This window comes from Pseudoliparis swirei, chromosome 18 (genome assembly GCF_029220125.1).
Source record: "Pseudoliparis swirei isolate HS2019 ecotype Mariana Trench chromosome 18, NWPU_hadal_v1, whole genome shotgun sequence".
NCBI lineage: Eukaryota > Metazoa > Chordata > Actinopteri > Perciformes > Liparidae > Pseudoliparis > Pseudoliparis swirei.
This window is the reverse complement of record NC_079405.1, coordinates 27578937-27597008: the sequence shown is the minus strand read 5'-3', so window position 1 is coordinate 27597008 and position 18072 is coordinate 27578937. Positions and strand designations below refer to the sequence as shown.

At 45.0% G+C, this 18072-nt stretch overlaps 1 protein-coding gene across 1 annotated transcript in view; it reads right to left on the bottom strand.

Moving 5' to 3' along the window:
- Positions 1–13117, bottom strand: part of adamts9 (ADAM metallopeptidase with thrombospondin type 1 motif, 9) — a 36913-nt gene extending 23796 nt beyond the window's left edge. Inside the window, exons 1-9 of the mRNA XM_056437379.1 lie at positions 12695–13117; positions 11994–12448; positions 9245–9410; positions 5939–6216; positions 5411–5494; positions 5192–5316; positions 4574–4614; positions 4016–4121; positions 1–18 (exon numbers count right to left, since the gene is read on the bottom strand). The exon at positions 1–18 is cut by the window's left edge and continues 129 nt beyond it. Of these exons, the coding sequence (XP_056293354.1) occupies positions 1–18; positions 4016–4121; positions 4574–4614; positions 5192–5316; positions 5411–5494; positions 5939–6216; positions 9245–9410; positions 11994–12448; positions 12695–12794 (1373 nt within the window). The 5' untranslated portion in view covers positions 12795–13117. The remainder of the gene's footprint in view (positions 19–4015; positions 4122–4573; positions 4615–5191; positions 5317–5410; positions 5495–5938; positions 6217–9244; positions 9411–11993; positions 12449–12694) is intronic.
- Between the last annotated feature and the right edge of the window lie 4955 nt (positions 13118–18072).

Below are 18072 nucleotides of genomic sequence, written 5' to 3'. Positions count from 1 at the left end.
TCGTGAGGCATGTTGAACCTGAGAGGCAGAAGCACGAGAGGCATGAACACGGCGAGAAATGTGACGGGACGAGCAGACGGACGCTCCGCGAGAGGAAGGCTGCAGACAGGGGGGCCGGATTAATGGCGGACGCTCGCCTCTTATTATATTACGCCCCCCCCCCCCCACCCCTTCAGAGCGACTCAGCTCCCCCACCTGACAGGTACGGAATGACACGGAGCTCCGGGGGCTCGGCGCGTTGTCGCCGCTCGGCGCGGATCATAATAAACGTAATAATCACATAATAATCCTTTTGTTTCACGGCTAGAGGGAGCGGAGAGCGAGAGACGATGAGGGCCGAAACAGCCTCCAGTCTGAGGGTTACCCCCCCCACACACACACACACACACACACACACACACACACACAGATCTGGCTGACTCAACAGTTTTGGCTGCAGGGCAGGTTTGAATTAAAACTGTAAAATTAGGACCTCGGATCAGAAACACCAAAACACCAGAAGATACGGCGTGCATGTGGACTCCTAAGGCGTGCATGTGGACTCCTAAGGCGTGCATGTGGACTCCTAAGGCGTGCATGTGGACTCCTAAGGCGTGCATGTGGACTCCTAAGGCGTGCATGTGGACTCCTAAGGCATGCATGTGGACTCCTAAGGCGTGCATGTGGACTCCTAAGGTGTGCATGTGGACTCCTAAGGCATGCATGTGGACTCCTAAGGCGTGCATGTGGACTCCTAAGGCATGCATGTGGACTCTAAAGCGTGCATGTGGACTCTAAGGTGTGCATGTGGACTCTAAAAGCGTGCATGTGGACTCCTAAGGCATGCATGTGGACTCCTAAGGCATGCATGTGGACTCTAAGGCGTGCATGTAGACTCTAAGGTGCATGTGGACTCCTAAGCATGCATGTAGACTCTAAAGCGTGCATGTAGACTCTAAGGCATGCATGTAGAATCCTAAAGCGTGCATGTAGACTCCTAAGGCATGCATGTAGACTCTAAGCGTGCATTTGGACTCCTAAAGCGTGCATGTGGACTCTAAGGCATGCATGTAGACTCTAAAGCGTGCATGTGGACTCTAAGCATGCATGTGGACTCCTAAGGCGTGCATGTGACTCTAAGTGTGCATGTGGACTCTAAGGTGTGCATGTGACTCTAAGGTGTGCATGTAGACTCCTAAGCATGCATGTGACTCCTAAGGTGTGCATGTGACTCTAAGGCATGCATGTGACTCTAAGGCATGCATGTAGACTCCTAAGGTGCATGTGACTCCTAAGGTGCATGTAGACTCTAAGGCATGTGGACTCTAAGTGTGCATGTGGACTCTAAGCGTGCATGTAGACTCTAAAGCGTGCATGTGGACTCTAAGCGTGCATGTGACTCCTAAGGTGCATGTGGACTCCTAAGTGTGCATGTAGACTCTAAGCGTGCATGTGGACTCCTAAGGCGTGCATGTAGACTCTAAGGTGCATGTGGACTCTAAGTGTGCATGTGGACTCCTAAAGTGCATGTAGACTCTAAGGTGCATGTGGACTCTAAGCGTGCATGTAGACTCTAAGCGTGCATGTAGACTCTAAGTGCATGTAGACTCTAAGGTGCATGTGGACTCCTAAGGTGTGCATGTGGACTCCTAAGGTGTGCATGTGGACTCCTAAGGTGTGCATGTGGACTCCTAAGGCATGCATGTGGACTCCTAAGGTGTGCATGTGGACTCCTAAGGCATGCATGTGGACTCCTAAGGCATGCATGTGGACTCCTAAGGTGTGCATGTGGACTCCTAAGGCGTGCATGTGGACTCCTAAGGCATGCATGTGACTCTAAGGCGTGCATGTGGACTCTAAGGTGTGCATGAGACTCTAAGGCATGCATGTGGACTCCTAAGGCATGCATGTGGACTCTAAGGTGTGCATGTGGACTCTAAGGTGCATGTGGACTCTAAAGCCATGCATGTGGACTCCTAAGGCGTGCATGTGGACTCTAAGTGTGCATGTCGACTCTAAGCGTGCATGTGGACTCTAAGCGTGCATGTGACTCTAAGGTGCATGTGACTCTAAGCATGCATGTGACTCTAAGGTGCATGTAGACTCCTAAGGTGTGCATGTGGACTCCTAAGGCGTGCATGTGGACTCTAAGGTGTGCATGTAGACTCTAAGCGTGCATGCATGTAGACTCTAAGCGTGCATGTGGACTCCTAAGGTGTGCATGTGGACTCCTAAGGCATGCATGTGGACTCTAAGCGTGCATGTAGACTCCTAAGGTGCATGTAGACTCTAAGGCGTGCATGTGGACTCTAAAGCGTGCATGTGGACTCTAAGCGTGCATGTGGACTCTAAGGCGTGCATGTGACTCTAAGCGTGCATGTGGACTCCTAAGGTGCATGTGGACTCTAAGCGTGCATGTGGACTCTAAGCGTGCATGTGGACTCCTAAGGCGTGCGTCTGGACTCCTAAGACGTGCATGTGGACTCTAAGCGTGCATGTAGACTCCTAAGGCGTGCATGTGGAATCCTAAGGCGTGCATGTTGTGCATGTGGACTCCTAAGGCGTGCATGTGGACTCCTAAGGCGTGCTTCTGGACTCCTAAGACGTGCATGTGGACTCCTAAGGCGTGCATGTGGACTCCTAAGCGTGCATGTGGACTCTAAACGTGCATGTGGACTCTAAGGCGTGCATGTGGACTCTAAGCGTGCATGTGGACTCCTAAGCGTGCATCTGACTCTAAGGCATGTGACCTAAGACGTGCATGTGGACTCCTAAGGCATGCATGTGGACTCCTAAGGCGTGCATGTGGACTCCTAAGACGTGCATGTGGACTCCTAAGGCGTGCTTCTGGACTCCTAAGGCGTGCATGTGGACTCCTAAGGCGTGCTTCTGGACTCCTAAGACGTGCATGTGGACTCCTAAGCGTGCTCTGGACAGGCGTGCATGTGGACTCTAAGCGTGCATGTGGACTCTAAGCGTGCATGTGGCCTCCTAAGGCGTGCTTCTGGACTCCTAAGGCGTGCATGTGGACTCTAAGCGTGCTTCTGGACTCTAAGACGTGCATGTGACTCTAAGCGTGCTTCTAGACTCTAAGCGTGCATGTGACTCTAAGCGTGCTGGACTCCTAAGACGTGCATGTGGACTCTAAGGCGTGCATGTAGACTCCTAAGACGTGCATGTGGACTCCTAAGGCGTGCATGTGGACTCTAAAGCGTGCATGTGGACTCCTAAGCGTGCATGGACTCTAAGGCGTGCATGTGACTCTAAGCGTGCATGTGGACTCTAAGCGTGCATGTAGACTCTAAGTGTGGACTCCTAAGTGCATGTGGACTCTAAGGTGCATGTGGACTCCTAAGGTGTGCATGTGGACTCCTAAGGCGTGCATGTGGACTCCTAAGACGTGCATGTGGACTCCTAAGGCGTGCTTCTGGACTCCTAAGGCGTGCATGTGGACTCCTAAGGCGTGCTTCTGGACTCCTAAGACGTGCATGTGGACTCCTAAGGCGTGCATGTGGACTCCTAAGGCATGCATGTGGACTCCTAAGGCGTGCATGTGGACTCCTAAGGCGTGCATGTGGACTCCTAAGGTGTGCATGTGGACTCCTAAGACGTGCATGTGGACTCCTAAGGCGTGCATGTGGACTCCTAAGGCGTGCATGTGGACTCCTAAGGTGTGCATGTGGACTCCTAAGGCGTGACTCTAAGCGTGCATGTGGACTCTAAGGCGTGCATGTGGACTCCTAAGGCGTGCATGACTCCTAACTCTAAGGCGTGCATGTGGACTCAAGGCGTGCATGTGGACTCTAAGCGTGCATGTGGACTGACTCTAATGTGGACTCCTAAGGCGTGCATGTGACTCCTAAGGTGCATGTGGACTCTAAGGCGTGCATGTGGACTCCTAAGACGTCCATGTGGACTCCTAAGGCGTGCATGTGGACTCTAACTCCTAAGGCGTGCTTCTGGACTCCTAGAAGTTCTACCAGCGTCTTCCCCAAACATTCCCCTAACGAAGATGGACGCCAGCGCTCTGACTCACACGTGGCCGAGTTCGTGTGCGATGGTGAACGCCGTGCTGAGGCCGTTGTCCTCGCTGATGCTGCAGCTGCGGTACGCGTCGCACACCGTGCCCAGCTCCGCGAGGCCTGAGGGGAGAAACCCAGACGGACCTTTTGTCTCCATCGTGATCGTTCTACAGCAGGGGCGTCAAACTCAAGTTCACCGTGGGCCACATCGGCATCATGGCCGCCCTCTTAAAGGGCCGGAAGCACTTTATAAACTTCTCGAAAATATAGTTAAATGACTTTCTTTGCATTTGATTATTGTTTCTTTGAGTGTAGACATATTGTACTTAAGAAAACGTCTCTAATATTACAACATAAATCCATTTCATTTGAACCCTTCAAAATAAAAGCACGAAAAAATGTTCTTCAATTTCTTTAAGAAAAAGGGATCATCTGTCTTTCAAGCCGTCAGGGGCCACATAAAATGATGTGGCGGGCTGGATTTGGCCCGCGGGCCTTGTGTTTGACACCTGTGTTCTCCACCATCAACACCGGGAAGTTGAGTGGAAACGGGTTCATGTTGTCAAACTTACCTAAGGTGTCACACTTGTCCCTCGCTCTGCATATGTCCTGCCTGTGGTGAAGACACAGGTCAAGGTCAAGGTAAAGGTCAAGCAGAGCAGAGCAGTTTCCCAGCCTTGGTAGCGTCTTCATAGCACATTGTTATACAGCAGTTCTATCCATCGGGCCTCTTCAGGGCTCATATTCACATGTTGATGAGTTTCCAGGACATTAAATCAAATTTCCATGACCAAGCATTTCTGAAATCTCGGTGTAAACATGAAAAAGTGAGAAAATGTCGTATTTAAACAAACAAAGAGAATTCCAAAGCACACCGTAAATAACCCTAAATGACTCAAATGAATGAGAGACAGTAGTTTGATAAAAAGAATAACCATTTATCTAAAAAATTGTAGATAAGACTCTGAGGTGCGTTAAAAGTGAATATAACTCATTTCCATCACTTTTCCAAAACTTTGGGGATTACATTTTTTTTCACGGACTTTTCCTGGCCTGGAAATAACCATTTTAAAATGTCATATCTTTTTCAGGCCTTCCATGACCGCACGGACCCCGCTCAGGGACCCATGTGATTTACACCTGTTTAAGGATTGTTCGTTGTTTTTAAAAGTCCTAATGAAGGTGGTAACCTGGTGATCAGGATGGCCGTGTCGTGGTGGGAGTGGTGGCTGTCGTCCAGCAGGTTCTGGCTCTTCTGCCAGATGCAGAAGTTCTTTAAAGTGGTCTGTGCATTGAAGGAGATGACCGGACCGTCCTGAGAGCGCGCGGACAAACAGTCAGAGGTCATCGAGAACGCCGCGTGCACACGCCCGTTACCGTGGAGATGAATATTAATGCGGCGTCCTTACCAGCTCGTTGTTTATGATGGCTAACTTTACGATCACGATGTTGATCAGATTTCCGATGCTGGGGTCCTTGTAGATGGAAGACACCTGAAGAACGGAAACAATAACAACATGTTAAAGATACAACCACTTTTAATGTTTTGATTCAGACCGTTACGATATCTTCGTGAACTTAAAACCAGGTGCAATGTGACAGAGTTACTGGGAACTCCACCATGGGCTCTGTCTTGTAGTACTGGGAAGCCCCTGCAGACGCCCCTGCAGACGCCCCTGCAGACGCTCACATTTGAAGTGTCAGAGTCGGCGGCCGGCGTGACATCCCTGAGCGTACGTTGTAACATTCATCAGAGCAGTCGGGCTCAAGCTGCCCTCTCTTCGGCCTCACTGTTTGAAAGTGGTGTTTCCCCCTGACACCAGGCCCCGCCCCCTTTCCCTCCAAAGGCCGAACTGACACACACCACATTACATGTATGTAATATGCACACGTGTTCAGATTCTTCACGCCACCCGCCTCCCGCCCGAAGGACTTACGATGGACATCAGCGTGAGTACGTAGTGCTGCAGGTTGCCGCCGTGGTGCTCCACCATCTTGCTGTCGGCCACCAGCATGACTTCCACGAAGCGCGGGTAGGAGAGGAAGCGCTTCGATCTCTTGTGAGGTCCCGAGTCGCCGCCGCTCTCCGGTCTGAGCAAAGCGGCGCTCAGCGACTCCAAGTCGGCGAGCACGCCGGCGCCGCCGACCACGGGCGCCGCCGCGCCGGGCTCGGCCGCCGGCCCTTTGTGAAGCTCGTGTCTCTTGTGTCTGTGTCCTGGAGAGAGAGGAGCAGCATGTGTGAATGAGAACGATGGGAGGGATAACGGGTGATGGAGTGAGGCTGAGGTGGCGGTTCATGCCTCAGGTGTCAAACACAAGGCCCGCAGACCGAATCCGGCCCGCCACGTCGTTTTATGTGGCCCCCTGGTGGCTTGGCAGACATGTGATCACCTTTTATTCAAGAAATTTAAGGAAAATATCCTGTGCTTTTATTTTGAAGGTTTCAAATTAAATATGTTATAATGTTAGAGAAATGTTTTTATGTTACAATAAAGGAAAAAATGAGTAACATTTTCAGCTGACCTTAAAAGAATTGATAACAAAATGGTAAAGAGCGACTGATGACCCCCTTATTAATTTACTATAGATGTTCTACTGACTTTCTTTCTTTTATTTGTATTTTAATATTCTTAAAAAATATATATTTTCTCCTAATTTAAGTTTTTATTTTTGTCATTTACGATGTTGTCGCGTTTTTCTTTGTTCAGTGAAAGTGAAAAAAAAATGAAAAAAAAACTTTTCAACATTTGATTTTGAAAGGTGGAGAACATCAGGTGCTCTGATGCCTGGAGGTGGGTGTTGTTCACACGAGTCGCCTCTTTCTCTCTCTGGTTTGTTGTTGCTCAACGAGTGGGTCGACAAACCAACGCTGCCTGGAATGCTTTCTCTTTTTTTCTTTCCTCTCTCCCTCCTTCTCTCCCTCCTCTTTTCAGAAGAGGGGAGCGAGGAGGAGGGCAGAGGGTTCAGACGAGGTAAACCTGGCACCCGGCCATCAAAATATGGAGCGCATAACTGCAGCGCGAACACCAAAAAGAAAAGCATGTTGGACAACCGGGCAGCGAGAGACCCTCTGAACACCGGGGGGAGGGGGGGGGGGGGGGGTCTTAATCTTGAATCAGCCTTTCTGGACAACCAGCAGTGCAGCAGCACCGAGATGACAGCCAGCTGGACCTCGTCGTCATATCAGTGGATCTACTTCCAGCAGCAGACATGATTGATGATATATACAAATATAAATATATATAATATATATATAAATATTAATATTAATATTAATACATATATATAAATATATTAATATATATTTATATGTATAATATATATATGTATATATAGAGAGAGAGAGATACATATATATTATATATATAAATATATATATATTTAATATATAAATATTTATAATATATATAAATATAAATATATTTTATATATATAGATATAGAGAGGGAGATAAATATATATATAAATATATAAATAAATATATATTTAATATATAAATATGTATAATATATATAAGTATAATATATATATATAATATATTTATATAAATATATATGTATAAATATATATATATATATATGAATATATAAATAAATCTATATTTAATATATAAATATAAATATGTATAAAGATATTAAGATATATATATATGTATATATACATATATATATATATATATATATATATATATAAAACCCCTGCTGTACACAGTAGGCCTGCTCCATGCAGCACAAAGAGAGTAAATCTCTCCAGATGTATTTTCGTTCTCCATCATTTTGGCAGTTTCGCGGCTTACCGCTGCACGTTCGAGGCTCCTTATCGAAGAGGAAGAGGAAGTACAAGAGTCAACAGGAAGTGCAGCCAGTAAACTGAGATGAGAGCGATACAGCGGGTGAACTTCCAAATGATTTTTTCTCCTCTTATTTATTCCCTGTGTGAAAGTTGGAGAGCTCGCTCACCGCCGGGCCGCAGCTGGAAGACACGACATGTCAGCCGGCACAGATCCACATCCAACTTCCACTAAAAACTCCATCACACACACTTCTATTTGGAGCCGACTCGTGAGAAAAATGTCCAACCGGCACAGGGATATGTCATTGTCATATCAAAACAGATAGCATTAGCATTGTTTCCTGGTGATTTTATATAAGTACCCGGCTCTAAAGAACACATTTATTCTGTTTCTTCTTGGAAAATCTGACTCAATAACCAGTTTTCTGCCGTACTGTAAGAGCTCGTCGTCTCAGCTGCTGTTACATCATCTGTTCCCATTACAACCGACAGGCAACACAACGATTACGTCCGCTTCCATCTGTGTTGATTGTTGTTTGTTTGTCATGTCCAAATGTTGCACCTTCCGCCAAAAAAAATTCCTCGTTTGTGTAAACATTCCTGGCAATAAAACTGTTTCTGATTCTGATTCTGATTCTGATTCTGATCTGTGGGAACCCCATTTAAAAAGGTCCCATGATGCATGCATGCACATGCAGACATAATACATGGCAAGTTCTCCTGAGATTCCATCGTCAGATCACAATATAGCATTATTATTGTTTCTTTTGAGGATTTTACAGTTAAGTATCTGGCTCAAAAGAGACATTTTATTCTGTTTAATATAACTCAATAACCAGTTTTCACCTCGTTTGAACCAGATCGGCTACATGTGTGCCAACCGTACTATAAGAGCTCAATAATCTCAGCTGCCGTTACATCATCCGTTACAACTGATTATGCCGCTTACCCAATTAAAAAAGGTCACATGATGCATGCATGCACATGCAGACATAATAAATGCAAGTTCTACTAATATTCCATTTTCATATCACAATAGATGGCATTATCATCGTTTTCTATTTTTTTTTTGCATTTTGAAGTTAAGTATCCGGCTCTAAAGAGATTTTTTATTCTGTGTAATCTGACTCAATAACCAGTTTTCTACCGTACTGCGAGAGCTCAATAATCTCAGCTGCCGTTACATCATCCGTTACAACCGATTAAGTCTGCCTACCCAATTTAAAAAGGTCACATGATGCATTCAATGCACACGCACACCGAACACACGGCAAGTTCTACTGTGGAAAACCCTCGCAAAGCCGACAGCTGATTGGCCGGCTCGACCGCGACACACAGCAGCTCTACACGTGTTTGTGTTTGCAGGCTAACGCTTTACATCGAGCCGCATCGCATTTGTGACGACCTCGTCCGAGCCAATCGGATCGCCTGCATCGTGTCACACGCCGTACCTGAAGTGTCACAGGCAGAGTCCTCCGCCGCCGCCGCCTGTTGCTCGGCGACCCGCTTCCTGTACACGACGTGAGGCTTGGTGTGCTCCTCCTCGTAGCGCTCTCCTCGGTAGCTGTGGAGGGGCTCCACGAAGAACTCCCCCTCCGGAGACCTGAAGGTGCCGAGCTGGACGGCAGCGAGAAAGAAAAGCATCCCGGTTAGTCTCCTCCGTCCTGGAAGCGTTTATTCCGAGGTCACCGCGGTTTTGCCCGTTAGAGCCCCTCGACCTTGCAACGACCTCCCGGAGAGGATGAAGCTCGCGGGATCAGTCACTTCTTTTAAATCACTTCTTAAAACCCATTTTTATAGAACAGCTTTTAAGTGATCTCGTCCATTAATACAGATTTTTGGTTCCCCTCATTTAGTTTGTCTGTTTTTAATTTTTAATTTTAATATATATATATTTAAATGTTATATTTGTTTCTTACATTTCCATTTGTTTTGCCTTGACCCCGTAGAGCACTTTGTAAACATTGTTTTTTCAATTTACATATTTTTTTAGGGGTCCATTTTTCCCCCCACTGACTGAAACCCAGAGGCATTTAAAAAGAAATTGCATTTAACCTTTATAAAAATAATAAATATACTTATTTAGGCTTACAGTATATGTGCAATTGTCATAAAAATGATAATAATAAGACTATTAGGTAATAGTCTAATAGAATCTGGATCGGGTCATATAGGCTCCGATGTTTTTGATAAGGTCATTAAATTATCAGAATTATTAGAGGAAATCATGGGGGCATTTGTTTTGCCCCTCTCTTAAATATAAATATATTAAAATATGTATATATGTATAATATATATATATATTTAATATATATAAATATTTATAAAATATATATATAATATATATAAATATATATAAATACATATATATTTATATATATATATGTATAAATATATTTGTAAAAAAAATTATATAATATATTTATAATCTTACTGATACCAGGGGCAAAATGATATATTTCTTAAGGGCTTTTTTGCCCTTTGCCCTCGTGTGTTTCCGACGCTGCCTCACAGCAACGACAAGGAGGGGAGAACATGAACCTCAATGCAACCAGAGAGCCGGCCCTGTAACTTAAATGCGATGTATTGTTTCACATCAAGCATCAGAGGAATGTGGCTCATGGTCTATTCATTAGAGAAAGTAAATGCAGAGAGACTCAGGGGCTTTCATTAAAAAAGGTGAAATCAGTGAATTTGCACGCATGTAATAATGGTCCCTGAGCAAAGAGAAAACAGTGGGACCGTGTGATCCTATCAGCGCAGCGGCGAGATTACATGTTCTTGGCGAGCGGGCTGAACGTCTTGGTATACGTATTTCACATGGACGATTAGTGCGCTGCCTCACTTGGAGGTCTACGATGTTCCAGATAAGGGAAACGCCGACCCAAGCACATTTTTGGCCTTTTCGGTAAGCAGTTTTTACACATTTATATTTGGCACGAGTTGTATTTGAAAACCGTTAACATCTCCTGCGTGTGTAGAGCAAGGGGTGCACGAGGAGAAGCTTCCTTGCTTCCTTGGTTCCTTCTTTACTACGCTTGTGCACTTTGAGTGACCCGGGGAGAGAGAATCCCCCGACTGACACATTATTTGGGGATGGCTCTCAGCAGCAGCGCCTGTTTTAAAACAATTGTTCCCTCCGGGATCTTAAATATCAAATAAAAATCAGAATACGCTCCATGACTGTCCACATCGTTCTCGTGGGAGGAGTTGATCTCTTCTTCTGCTCCTTCAGTCACATCCGTTCCCTCGCCGTGTGTATGTTTACATTCAGAGGGCACTTCTTCAAAAAGCAACAACAAGGCGCATGCCTGGGAGCAGGACAGAGTGCGATGACGTCATCACGCCCGTCCTCCCGCTCACCGGCGAGCGTAAAGACGTCACCGAACAACAACCGGCGGACCGGAGACCGACGTGTTTGAGTTGAGGTCATTGAACTTGACCCCTGCAGGCTGCATGGACCCGGGAGTCCTGCCAGTTGTTCTCTAGGCTGAGATGTGTTTAGTGTCTGGAAGTGCAGCCAACAATCAACACATATACAAATATATACATATAAACGTGTCACGCATTCTCAAAGGTATGTGCTCCTTCTGAATGAGTTTTAAATCAACTCCAACTTCATTTCATTGAGACTCAAACATCCACACGACGTTATATCGTCGTTACTGGGATATGAACCTTTTTGTTTTAATGCTCTCCGAAACAGATATGTTTATTAAAATAGCAATAACACACGTGCCTGCACAGAAGTTTGACATCTGCACGATAACACGTTGATGCTTTTTTGCAGTGTTTTTGCAGCTTTTTGCAGGTTTTATTTCAGCTTTTTGCATTTTTTTTAAAAGCAGTTTTGCAGCTTTCTTGCATTTTTTTGCATTTCTTGCAGCTTTTTTGCAGATATTTTTGCAGCTTTTAAGCAGTTTAGCCGCTTTCTTGCATTTTTTTGCCGCTTTTAAGCAGTTTAGCAGCTTTCTTGCAGTTTTTTGAAACTTTTTTGAAACTTTCTTGGCAGTTTTTTTGCAGTGTTTTGAAACTTTTTGCAGCTTTTTTGCATCTTTTTGCATATTTTCGCAGCTTTTCGCAGCTCCCCACCTCCTGCACAGGCACCAGTTGCCTCTGAACACCCACCGTGGGAAAGTCAAACACCCGGCCACCACATGCACGACGAATCTAACCGCGTGCGTAAAAAACACAACTCACCAGTCCGGAGCACAAACTGATGACCGCGGCGTGTTCCGCTCGTGCATTTACGAGTCCTTTATAGAAGCAGTGCCTTAACTCCGTGTCCTCCTCCTCTTTCTCCTCCTCCTCTTTCTCCTCCTCCTCTTTCTTCTCCTCCTCCTCCTCCTCCTCCTCCCCATCTGTTGCTACAAACGTCCCGTTGTCTCCTCGGGGCACCCCGAGTACCGTCACCGTGTACAGAGGGGCGATAAATCCCGAGTCCATGGTGAGGTTGAGGTGATAGTGCCGTCCGAAAGCAGAGATCCGGTAGTGGGTGTTCGGCGAGGCCCAGTTATCCGTCCCGTTCCCGGTGCCGCTGCCCTCCGCCAAACTTCTTCTCTTCCTCTTAAAGTGCACGCCGGTTGGAAACTCGTCCCCGGATTCACTCACGCGTACCGGCGTCACGATCTCGTACGCGCCGATCTCCTGTTTGACTGTGGTGGAGGGGGGTGAGGGGGGGGGGGGGGTAAGGAAAATCAGAGAGGTTAACATACCAATTGTATTATTCTTTCATCTTATTCCCAACTTGACAGGCACGTCGGTGAACTTCAGTTCTCCAGAAGAAGAAAAAAGTCATGTGCTCGAGTTCCAAAAAAAGAAAACTCATTCATCCTCTTCCCTCGGTGATCACATAACGGAAGCTCTTCTTCAGAAGACGCTTTTCTACTTTTCTACTTTACCTGTGCTTGAAGAATTCAGAAGCAACCTCCCCGCAGACGCGACCACGCTCAAGAAGTCCGGGAACAGAAGGAACCCCAAGCCCCAGAAGAGCGCATGCATGATTGTCCACGTTCAGAGGAGGAGCGCGCGGCAGCCCGGCTACTCTCCTGCCGTAACACCGTATATTCCTCCGGTACACTCCGGGGCTCTTCCGCCTCCGGTCCGCCTGCCACATCCAATACAAGTAGTTGTTTTAAAAAATTTTATCCGCGACTCTTTAGCAGATGTTCTCCGGCCGGTGAAGTGAAGTGCGCTGCTGCTGCTGCCGGGACGTGAGCGCGTCGCACGTTCCCTGGTGAACATGCATACTGCAGAGAGAGAGAGGGAGAGGGAGAGGGAGAGCGAGAGGGAGAGAGAGAGAGGTGGGCTGCTCCCAACCGCAAAAAAACCCAGTCGACGTCTGGGATGGTGCTCCCTCCGCTTGCAAAAAAAGAAAAAAAAAGAAAGCCCAGGTGCGCCAGCTTTCTCTCCCCCGGCGGAGGGGCGGGGTCAGCCGGTACACCCCGCTGCTGCTCCACGCGAAGCCCCCCCCCCCCTCCCGTGACGCGCCGGAGAGAGACCCGAGTGGTCACGTCGAGGATGCGATGAGGTTATTCTCGAGTCTTTTTTTTCTTTTAGGGGGAGGAGGGGGGGGGGGTATATGCAATTACAGGTTAACAGCACCCTGTGGAGGAGCCTTTGCAGTGCCGCCCCCCCCCCCCCATAGTGACCATAAAGAGCTTCAATTAACTGGCCTGATGAACTTCATGTACTCAGTCTGACAGTTTTGGGTTAATCTGGATTTAAGGCATGTTGCACAGTGTGCAAAAGCAGATCAGGGTGTGTGTGTGTGTGTGGGGGAGGGGAGGGGGGGGACCATGACAGTGAGGTTGGCCCCCCCCACATCGGGAATGCATGCCCCAGGGGGGCCACAAGCCCCGAGATAATCTGTATACTTAGAAGTTCACACTGCAGGATCACAGAGCGACAAACATGCAAACTGGGGAGCGTCGAGCGTATCGCCTCATGTACGGTGAGGCGGTCTGAGGGCTGAAGAAGAGTGTGTGTGTGTGTGTGTGTGTGTGTGTGTGTGTGTGTGGATACTGGTTCATGCTTTTATGAGCTATAGTGTCCCCGGTGGAACAATGCTACAGGGCCGGTATGGAGCTTGTAGGTGCCTTTGTTATGTGGAGGATCAAAGCCCGGGGCCTCCAGTGCGCCTCCTGTCCCATTCATGTACCCCCCCCCCCCCCTATGCACACACAGAGCTCTAACTTTTATTTTTGTACTTTAAGAATAAACATATAAGCAGAATTCTCGGTATTACTGCACATGTCATCCAATAAGACAGAAATGGGAGTAATATGTTTTTAGGTAGTTTAGGACCATTACATAGTTTGTCCACCAGGGGCCTGAGAAGTTTATTTTTCAACTTGCATGTCTCAGAGTATATTCACTATTCTCACGATTAATTGTTGGTGCACTGGAAAGCTGAAATATTGTAAAACATTTTTACATGTAATCTTATATTTTTTAGGTTTGTTTTATGCCTCTCGGGACTACAGATGAAAAAATAGCCTCTTGGCTAATAACTCTATACATTTACAGAAATGTTTTTCATTAATGTGCTCTGACTGTCCCTTATCAAATAAACCCAAAGAAAAAAACAAGGAGGGAAAAAAATGAAAAAACTCCCCGCTCAGATATTTAAAAACATATTTACTGCACTGGTCCCGGGTGAGGCTCATGTGCAGAGAGACCGGCTGGAGTGAAACAAAAAAACACTTTATTTGGGGAAAAAGTAAAACATAAAAACTCGAAAGCAGCTACCCAAAAAACTAGAAATCACCATGGGAACGAAGACTGAGAATGAGACATCGAGACAGAGACACTACGAGATGAAGACAACAAACCGGCAGGAGACAAGATAAGACGGGCACAGTTGGGAGGAAACACACAGGTGTACAGCATGAACCAATCAGGGAGATAGAGGCGTGGCTGAGGGCAGGTGAAGGGAATGAACCAATCAGAGGAGACAGAGAGGAGACACAGGAGAAACAGAACAGAGCGTCACTGCAACGTGTTCATGTTAAAGAAAGAGTTTATTTGGATCATGTATCATAACAATAATATCACGGCTCATTGGAGATATGACTTCCCTAATGGAGCTCTGGGCGTGAACAATCGGCTTTTGTCCTAGAAATGTTCCAGGAAGAGCAAAAGTGTGACTCGTCCTGTTCATGACGGTATTATCCCAATGTAGTCCCCCACCCCCCATTGTGTTCTCAATATATATATAAATATATACTTATTTATATATATTATTTATACAGTATATATGTATATTTATATATATATTTACTTATTTATATATATATATATTTATAGATATATGTATATAAATGTACTTATTTATATAGTTATATATGTATTATATATATACATATATATTGATATATATCTATATATATTTACTTATTTATATATGTATATATATTATATATATATATATATTTACTTATTTAAATATATATATTTATAGATATATGTATATAAATGTACTTATTTATAGTTATATATGTATTATATATATACATATATATTGATATATATCTATATATATTTACTTATTTATATATGTATATATATATATATATTTACTTATTCATATATTTATATATATATATTATATATATATATTTATTTATATATATATATACTAATTTATATATCTATAGATATATTATATATATTTATATTTACTTATTTTTATATTATATATACATATATATATATATATGTATATACACACATTTCTACTCTGTAGTGCATCTCTGTCCCGAGCTGGCCTCTGCTGGCCTCCGTGCCATTGCTCCACAAGACCGTATTTGGGGATAAATGCTAACAGATGGCACTTTATGGCTCATTTGTTGTTGCGCAATCAACAAACGATGCCATTTGGGAGGCTGACTGAGTTGGAATTTGCAGGTGCATATCCCGAAAAACGAAGGCTTCAATTGAATCGCTTTCGACATCCAAAAATATACATAGTGAGGACAGCATGTTGGCCCTCAGGGCCCTGTTGCCTCCGTCATTATGGTCAGGCAAGGAGTCATAATCACTTTGTTTCAGAGAGAACATTATTTCTATGAATTTGACACCATCAGGACTTTTGCTGCTCACAAAACCAACAGTTTAACATCCGAGGCTCAACCTGCTGTTTGCATTCGTTTCTATCCAGTACGGTGGAAGTAGATACCAAATGTTCACATTTGAACTCCCACATCTGTTATACCTTCGCACAGGAGCTGGTTTCCCCATAATATCTATCCGGTTATTTGAACATTCTTTCTCGGGGTTCAACACGGGGCAGCTGTAGGTCACCAACCCCTTTCAACAACATCATTCCCCTTTCCTTGAACTCTCCATAAACCTTTTTTCGCAGAGGTCACATGTAAGTAAAAACAGTTTGGAAAAATGGCCCTTTGTCAACGTTTTGATGTCCACAGCGTGGACCGCTCACTCTTGAATGTGTTGTCGTAGCCGCAGACACCCTCCATTTCCAAATAAGAATAACTATTTAAAGTTTCCTCAATAAATGGCCGTTTGACTCCGACATATGGCAACGAGCGTGCGTTAAAAGAAGAGACTTCCTCCGCTCCGCCTTTAACTGCGACATGTGGCCGCCATCCTCCTTCAGCTGGCCCTTTCCCCCCAATGTGTTTCTCAATGGAGTAGTACACACTCCAGCTGTGTGTGTGTGTGTGTGTGTGTGGATGGTCGTTGAGGTCATCAGAGTCAGGCGGCATCGTCCAGAGCAGCTATCGTTAGTGTACACTTCACTTCCCCATCCGGATCAGATATCAGGCCGTTGGGGAGGAACGCTTGAATGGAGGAGCAAAAAACCTCGTCTGGAGTGACAGGAGACGAGCCGCGAGCCAATTCACAAGCTAGCATTCAGCTAATTCACAAGCTAGCATTCAGCTAATTCACAAGCTAGCATTCAGCCAATTCACAAGCTAGCATTCAGCCAATTCACATGCTAGCATTCAGCTAATTCACAAGCTAGCATTCAGCTAATTCACAAGCTAGCATTCAGCTAATTCACAAGCTAGCATTCAGCCAATTCACAAGCTAGCATTCAGCTAATTCACCAGCTAGCATTCAGCTAATTCACAAGCTAGCATTCAGCTAATTCACAAGCTAGCATTCAGCTAATTCACAAGCTAGCATTCAGCCAATTCACAAGCTAGCATTCAGCTAATTCACAAGCTAGCATTCAGCCAATTCACATGCTAGCATTCAGCTAATTCACAAGCTAGCATTCAGCTAATTCACAAGCTAGCATTCAGCCAATTCACATGCTAGCATTCAGCTAATTCACAAGCTAGCATTCAGCTAATTCACAAGCTAGCATTCAGCTAATTCACAAGCTAGCATTCAGCTAATTCACAAGCTAGCATTCAGCCAATTCACATGCTAGCATTCAGCTAATTCACAAGCTAGCATTGAGCTAATTCACAAGCTAGCATTCAGCTAATTCACAAGCTAGCATTCAGCCAATTCACATACTAGCATTCAGCTAATTCACAAGCTAGCATTCAGCCAATTCACATGCTAGCATTCAGCTAATTCACAAGCTAGCATTCAGCCAATTCACATGCTAGCATTCAGCCAATTCACATGCTAGCATTCAGCTAATTCACAAGCTAGCATTCAGCTAATTCACAAGCTAGCATTCAGCTAATTCACATGCTAGCATTCAGCTAATTCACAAGCTGGCATTCAGCCAATTCACAAGCTAGCATTCAGCTAATTCACAAGCTAGCATTCAGCTAATTCACAAGCTAGCATTCAGCTAATTCACATGCTAGCATTCAGCTAATTCACATGCTAACATTCAGCCAATTCACATGCTAACATTCAGCCAATTCACATGCTAGCATTCAGCTAATTCACATGCTAGCATTCAGCCAATTCACACTCAGCAAAGTGTATCTGATGATGAGGCTCAATAGAAACACTCATGAGTCATCCATGTGATGACTATGTATAGACATTTCTTTTTTCAAAGCATTGTTTTTTTCAATGAAGATACATTAAATGAATCATAAATCCTCTCTCTACATAGTTAATGTGTAGATGACTATTCTCTGGTGTTTAATGAAGTCTCTACAGAGGTGTGTAGAGGCCCATCTCCAGGGTTCTCATGGTACATTGTGTTATCGCCTTAGAAGACTAGCGGAGGGGTAGAAAACCCTTGAAAACCTTTTTTATGTGAGCGCAGCTGAAAACAGTTATGCTGGTGAGAGAAGCTCTAAAACTGGCCTTCCTTTGAGCCACAAGAAGAACGACATTA